The 7,260-nt window shown below is 39.8% G+C and overlaps 1 protein-coding gene across 1 annotated transcript; it reads left to right on the forward strand.

Annotated features, from left to right (window-relative positions):
• Positions 1–253: 253 nt before the first annotated feature.
• Positions 254–838, forward strand: LOC121443967 (ATP synthase F(0) complex subunit C2, mitochondrial-like). The gene has a single exon (XM_041645723.1). It carries the CDS (start codon positions 269–271, stop codon positions 689–691), a length of 423 nt encoding a protein of 140 aa, XP_041501657.1. The 5' UTR covers positions 254–268; the 3' UTR covers positions 692–838.
• The last annotated feature ends 6,422 nt before the right edge of the window (positions 839–7,260 follow it).

The following is a 7,260-nucleotide window of genomic DNA, read 5'->3' on the forward strand; positions in this document are numbered from 1 at the left end:
CCTAAAAGTACCAGTAGTACTTTTTAATTTCCTAATCATATTCTTTCCCCTTCTCCAACTCCTCCCAGATCATCCTCACCTCCCTACCTACCCAACTTCATTTTCTTCCCCTCTTTATTTTTCTCTTTCTTTTGAAGGAAGGGAGAAAGGGAGGAAAGGCGGGAGGGAAGGAAGAAGGGAAGGAGGAAAGAAGGGGATAAAGAAATCAAACCAGCTGTCTTCTCTACCCTGGGAGCAGCTCTCTTGCCTTGGCCCCTCACCCCTGAAAATGTATGCCTGTTCCAGGTTCATCTCCACCCGCTCCTTGGTCAGGAGCACCTCTCAGCGTCTGAGCCGTCCTCTGTCTGCAGTGGAGCTGAACCCACAGACACAGAGAGATGAGGCCCTCAGCAGCTTAGCAGTCCCTCGTCCTTTGACCTCACTCGTCCCTAGCCGCAGCTTCCAAACCAGTGTCATTTCCAGGGACATCGACACAGCCGCCAAGTTCATTGGGGCTGGGGCTGCTACTGTTGGGGTGGCTGGCTCTGGGGCTGGGATTGGAACTGTTTTTGGGAGCCTCATCATTGGTTATGCCAGGAACCCTTCTCTGAAGCAACAGCTCTTCTCCTACGCCATTCTGGGCTTTGCCCTCTCGGAGGCCATGGGGCTCTTTTGTCTAATGGTGGCCTTTCTCATCCTCTTTGCCATGTGACGCAGCTATCTCCACTTCACCCCCCGTAGTTCTTTTGTGTCCCGTCTGCCCTGTGTGTTCCTTTTCCTGTACCTCCCCAGGAAGTCTGGGGAAAGTGATTGGCTCAGGGTTTGACAGAGAGAAGACAAATAAATACTGTACTAATAAGAAAAAAAAAGAAAAGAAAAGAAATCAAACCAACCAAACAAAAAGTTCCACAAGTCAAAAAAATACTAAAGTCAAACAAAATGCCCACAAAACAGTATGAAGTCTGTTTTGTCTTGGCCCACTAGTTCCTGGGGGTGGGGCCTGTCCTGGAGTGTGGGTCGTACACCCAGTGACACTTCTTTGAAGAAAACTAATTTTCCCCTTCCCAACAGATAGCAAACAGCTTCTTCAATAGGGTGGGACTTGGTATACACCTCATCTTCTCTGTGCTGGGATTTTGTCTTGCTGGAATCAGTGTAGGTCTTATACATGCTGTCAGTCTCTGGATTTCATAGAAGCATCAGAAGTCTGAAAAACAGAAAAAACATTTTCTTGGAGTCACCCACCATTTCTGATTCTTCCACTATTTCTGCTACCTCTTCCACATAGATGTCTGACCCATTACTGAGGGATTGATAAAGATATCCCATTTAGGACTGAGTGCTCCAAAGTTTCTCACTTTCTATACACTAGCCAGTAGCACCCCGCTACTGCAAAAAGAAGCCTCTCTAACGTGGTTAAGTGATGTACTGATTTATGGGTATAGCAAAATGTCATTAATAATCATCTATTACTATATTCCTTTACAGAATAATAGTAGTATATCTCCCCCTACTGAAGGCGTAAGTCACAAACAATGCCACACCAATTCGGGGTTATGATTATTAGGGTGGTATTTATTTAAAGGGGAAAAAACTTACAGATCACTGTCCCAGGCAACAGCCCTCTTCGCAACCAGGAAAGGAGTCTAGTCGCAGGCGGAGCAGGAAGTAAAGAGAGAGAGAAGAGGGAAGTGGCCGCTTTTTTAAAGGGAGAGAAACCACGCCCCAGTGGGCTGGTACCTCAGCGGTGATAGGCTGGAGGAGTGGGAGGACCTCCCGCAACACCTCCCCCTTTTGTTTAAATAAGAGAGTTCTAAACCTACTATGAAATTATATACAATAAGTACAAATATCCTATTCTAACTAGCTTAGGTCTTGTATAATAAATAACTTGGCCAAGTCATGAGAGAAAGTAACTACATTTATATAGTCTTCAACCCCATCGAAGATCTGAGAAGGGAAATAATGTTACCTGGGTAATTAGGAAGTTCAGTAGAACAACTTCCAAAACATGCAACAAATTACAGAGACAACTAGCTACCTGGGCAATCACCCAAAGTCACATTAGCAGCGTTGAAGCAACCAACTTTGGCTAAGGCCTAACATAACTGACATACCATTTTCTAAGGCAAGCAACTTTTCAAAACTATCTTACCCTGTCTTGGCAGGATATGACAGTCCTGTTTTATCCATTGATGCATGCTCTGTATCTTTGTCAGTTGTTGAGGTATGGGCATTTCTTTGCCCAAACGCCAGTTCTGCCAAAAAGAAAGGCTCCAGGTGGAGTGTCTTTGGTGCTCAACATTCTCTCGGGAATAGAGTGGTGTTGCCAGGAGCAATTGTGTCTCACTACCACAAAACTCTGAGTTAGATTAAAGGCCATTTTCTACAGCTCTTTGAAGAAGTTGAAGATTATCTATCTATACTGAGTATAATCTCTATATATCTAAAGAACCTGATTAGTCTATTATAAATGACAAACTTAGATGACTATTAGTCTATATAATTCTCAATATCTATCTAACTTAAAGACTAAGACAATAAACGACTGTGAAACAAATGAGGACAATGACCTCCAAATATAAACAATGTACAAATATACATTGCAGTAGGCAAATATATATCAATACACAATCATTATATAAGTATCTTAATCAGAGGTAGAAATGTACACTGCAATATGGTAAATATATACAATATATATATATATATATCAATACAATATATGTCAATACATAAAAAATGTTTTAAACAGAGGTAGAAACATGCATGCGTACAATAGTCAATATAATTTAACTTTGTATCAATATACAAGAATCTATACCAATGTATTTGTCTAAAAACAGTAACTCACAATTACAAATCTATTATCCCATCATCCCTCTTTTTTTTTTTTTTTTTTTTTTTAAAATTCCTCCCCCAACCCTCAATCGTGTACTAATTATAATCAACCCCTAAATGATGTCCCTAAACCCAAGGGCAAGTTTTACTGGGAAAGGGGACGTCGTCCTCTAGAATTACTTCCAGCTGTCATGGGGGCGACGTTCTTTCTGGGGGATCCTGTGAAAGTGAAATGATGGTTAAATTTCAAGATCAATGTCTTTTAAAATTGCCAATAGTCTCTGAGTATTTTGTGCAGGTCTGGCCAAAATGTTGTATAAGATGTGCACCATTTCAGCTAACCAAGTTGGAACTGTCTTGTGCAGCTGGTACCAAAAGCAGGTCTTGTAGTAGCGCTATCAGCATCATGACGTCATATCAACCAGGTGGAGTTGTTGTTATGGGGCCCCATCTTCTTCCTGGAAACTTCAAATGTCACTTCAGGAAAAACTCATTGTTCATTATGAAAAACTTAAACATTAATCATATAGACATATATAAACATATATATATATATTCAATGAAAGACATGATAGATATATTCAATGAAAAGTATGATAGATATGAAGAAAAGCAAAGATGTTTTCTAAACTCATATTTCTTTCTGTCCCATATCATGGCTCTTGACATGAGACAGAAACTCCAGAAACTCTGGGTTTTTCTCTTACTAACAGGCTTGGAATTGGAGAGGGACTGAGCCAAAGTCCAACTTCAAAACCAGCTTTATAAAAATTTAGAAATATGGTTTAATATTACTTACACAATCCATTCAGTTGTCTTCATATTTCCTATTGGGCAGGTATTTTTCCATTTGTCAGTATCCAAACATCCAGGGTCCCTTGAATTTCTCAAAGATGAGTGTTTTCCTGTGGAGATAAGAACAGAACCCTGCCCCCATTCTATATGTTTTTCTTACCACCTGTATGAATATCATCGTTGTGGATGAGTTGTCATTTCTCCTTTCCAAGAGGTTTCTCCTCTTCAAATCGAAACTTTATTAATTTTGATGGTATCCACAATTTTTCTTCTCCTGTGGAAACAAAAGCAAAACCCCTTCCCCAACGTAGCACATCTCCTGGCTTCCACTGAGAGGTCAGCACATCTTTGAAATAAATCGGTTGATTTAGTTCAGCAGACTTTTCCATTATCCAATGTCTTTCTGCTGCTGTCGTTCCTTTCTCATTAGCGTTAAGAAAATTCAAGGTTAATAAAGCATTATGTAATCTATTTCTGGGGGTATTTTCAGTCCCTTTCTGTTTGTTCAGCATATCCTTTATAGTACGATTTGATCTTTCTATAACTGCCTGACCTGTAGGATTATTTGGTATACCTGTAATGTGTTTTATATTATAATAATCAAAAAAGCGTTTCATTTTCTTAGATACATATGCTGGACCATTATCTGTCTTTATTTGCGCAGGTATACCCATGATGGCCATAACTTCCAATAAATGTGTGATTACTGAATCAGCCTTTTCTGAGCTCAGGGCAGTAGCCCATTGAAAACCTGAATACGTGTCTATGGTGTGGTGTACATATTTTAATTTACCAAATTCCATAAAGTGGAACACATCCATCTGCCAGATTTCATTTCTCTTAGTACCCTTTGGGTTACTCCCTGCAGGCAACGGTGTTTGATTATAGAAAGAACAAGTAGGGCATCTCTTTATAATGTCCTTAGCTTGTTGCCAAGTAATGGAAAATTCTTTCTTTAGGCCTTTACTATTGACATGATGCTTCTTATGAAATTCCGAGGCCTGCAACACACTTCCAATCAATAATTGATCAATCTCAGCATTGCCTTGGGCTAGAGGACCAGGCAGACCTGTATGGGACCGGATGTGTGTTATGTACATCGGACAAAGCCTGTTCCTGATTATGTCTTGTACCTGGATAAACAGTGAAGTCAACTCTGTGTCATCTGGTATAAATTCAGCGGTTTCAATATGCAAGATAACTCTTTCTGCATATTGTGAATCTGTAACTATATTAAGAGGTTCTTTAAAATCCCTTAGCACCATAAGAATGGCATATAATTCTGCCTTCTGGACAGAATTATAAGGGCTTTGTTCCACCTTACTCAATTCATCTGACTTGTAACCTGCTTTCCCTGATTTATTTGCATCAGTATAGAACGTACGGGCTCCAGTTATTGGAGCATCACGTACAATTCTAGGAAGAATCCAAGAAGTTCTTTTTATGAGATTAAGTCTATCACTTTTGGGATAGTTGCTATTAATTTCTCCCAAAAAGTTAGCACAAGCTCTTTGCCACGGTTCATTGTCTTCCCATAACTTTTTTATTTCTTCAGTAGTAAAAGGCACTATAATTTCTGCTGGGTCTATACCTGCTAGTTGACGAAGTCTCAGCTTACCTTTTATAATTAATTCAGAGACCTTTTCCACATAAGTTTTTAATTTTTTACTTGGTTTATTAGGTATAAATATCCACTCTAAAATAATATCTTCCCTCTGCATTAGAATCCCTGTAGGAGAAATTCTGGAAGGCAATATGACTAGGATGCAGCTAAGATTTGGGTTCACCCTATCCACATGTGCCTCCTGTAATTTTTCCTCAATCATTGTCAGTTCCTTTTCTGCTTCAGCTGTCAGTTCTCTTGGACTATTCAAATCTTTATCACCATCTAAGGTTTTGTTTAAATGAACTATTAGATCAGGTGTTATCCCAACAGCTGGTCGTAGACTGGAAATGTCTCCTAACAATCTTTGGAAGTCATTAAGAGTCTTTAACCGGTCTCTCCTAATTTGTGCCTTTTGCGTTTTAATTTTCTCTAACCCTATTCTGTAACCTAGGTAATTAATAGAATTTCCTCTTTGAATCTTTTCAGGGGCAATTTGTAATCCCCACCTAGGCAAGACTTTCTTTACTTCTTCAAACATCCTTTCTAAAGTATCTTTATTTGAATCAGATAATAAGATGTCATCCATGTAATGATAAATGATGGACTTGGGGAATTGTTTACGAATTATTTCCAATGGCTTACTTACAAAATATTGGCACAGTGTAGGACTATTGAGCATACCCTGTGGGAGGACAGTCCACTGATATCTCCTATTAGGCTGAGAATTATTATAAGTAGGCACTGTGAAGGCAAATTTTTCTCTATCCTTTTCTTGTAACGGTATAGTGAAAAAACAATCTTTCAAATCAATAACTATAAGAGGCCATCCTTTTGGTAACAGAGAAGGCAAAGGAATTCCAGATTGTAGTGGGCCCATAGGTTGAATTACTTTGTTGACAGCTCTTAGATCTGTCACCATTCTCCATTTACCAGATTTCTTTTTTACAACAAACACAGGAGAATTCCAAGGGCTGGTTGATTCTTCAATATGGTGAGCATCTAGTTGCTCTTGCACCAGCTGTTCCAATGCCTGTAGTTTATCTTCAGCTAGAGGCCATTGTTTGGTCCATATTGGCTTCTCAGTTAGCCATTTTAAAGGTAGGGCCGTTGGTACCTCTAAAGGTTTGGTATTTGCTGTATGTTCTTGTACAGCCTGAATGGCTGGTGACCTTTTCCCATAATACCTCATCATATCCTTCCCAGAATTATGAGTTCCTGGAAATACAGGAATGTTAATCTGGGTATTCCATTGCTGTAGCAGGTCACGGCCCCATAAATTTATGGCAATATTGGCTATATATGGCCTTAGTCTTCCTATTTGCCCTTCGGGCCCTATGCATTCAACCCATCTTGTGCTTTGTTTTACACGAGATAGGGTTCCAATTCCCAGGAATTGAACATCTACCTCTTGAAGAGGCCAATTCGGATGCCAAGATTCTGGGGTAATGATACTTACATCCGCACCTGTGTCTAATAGGCCTTCAATAAAAGTGCCATTTATACAGACTCTTAGCTTTGGTCTTTGATCATTAATAGAAGTCTGCCAAAATATACGTTTACTCTGTCCTATTGGGTTTTTTGACTCATCCTCCACACGTAATTCTTCATTTAGACCAGTATTACTTTTTACAGCAGAAATTGGAGCTTTTAATTTTCTTGGTGAGGCACGTTCTCCACTGTGACTGGGAATGACTGGGCCACTGTTGGCTTGGGGGCCTGCGAGAGGCCCCCCAAGGAGTTTCCCGATGATATCGGATTGCCCCGTCTGTCTGTTGTTGACCTACATTCGTTGGACCAATGCCTGCCTTTACCGCATCTCCTACATATACCTGAAGGCCGAGGTCTCCTATTTTTGTCATTCCCAGAAGAGATATTATTCCTAGAAATTCTTTGCCTGCAATTCCTTTGCAAATGTCCTAATTTACCACAATTAAAACACCTGGCAGTTTGATGTCTCCTCATTGCTTTGGAAATCGCTTCTCCTACCCAAGATTCATCATTATAGCTAAACGTCTCAACATTCATCGTATGCTGAATCC

The sequence above is a fragment of the Microtus oregoni genome, unplaced genomic scaffold, assembly GCF_018167655.1.
Source record: "Microtus oregoni isolate MIOR12 unplaced genomic scaffold, Mior012 000115F_ref0000277, whole genome shotgun sequence".
NCBI classification, from domain to species: domain Eukaryota; kingdom Metazoa; phylum Chordata; class Mammalia; order Rodentia; family Cricetidae; genus Microtus; species Microtus oregoni.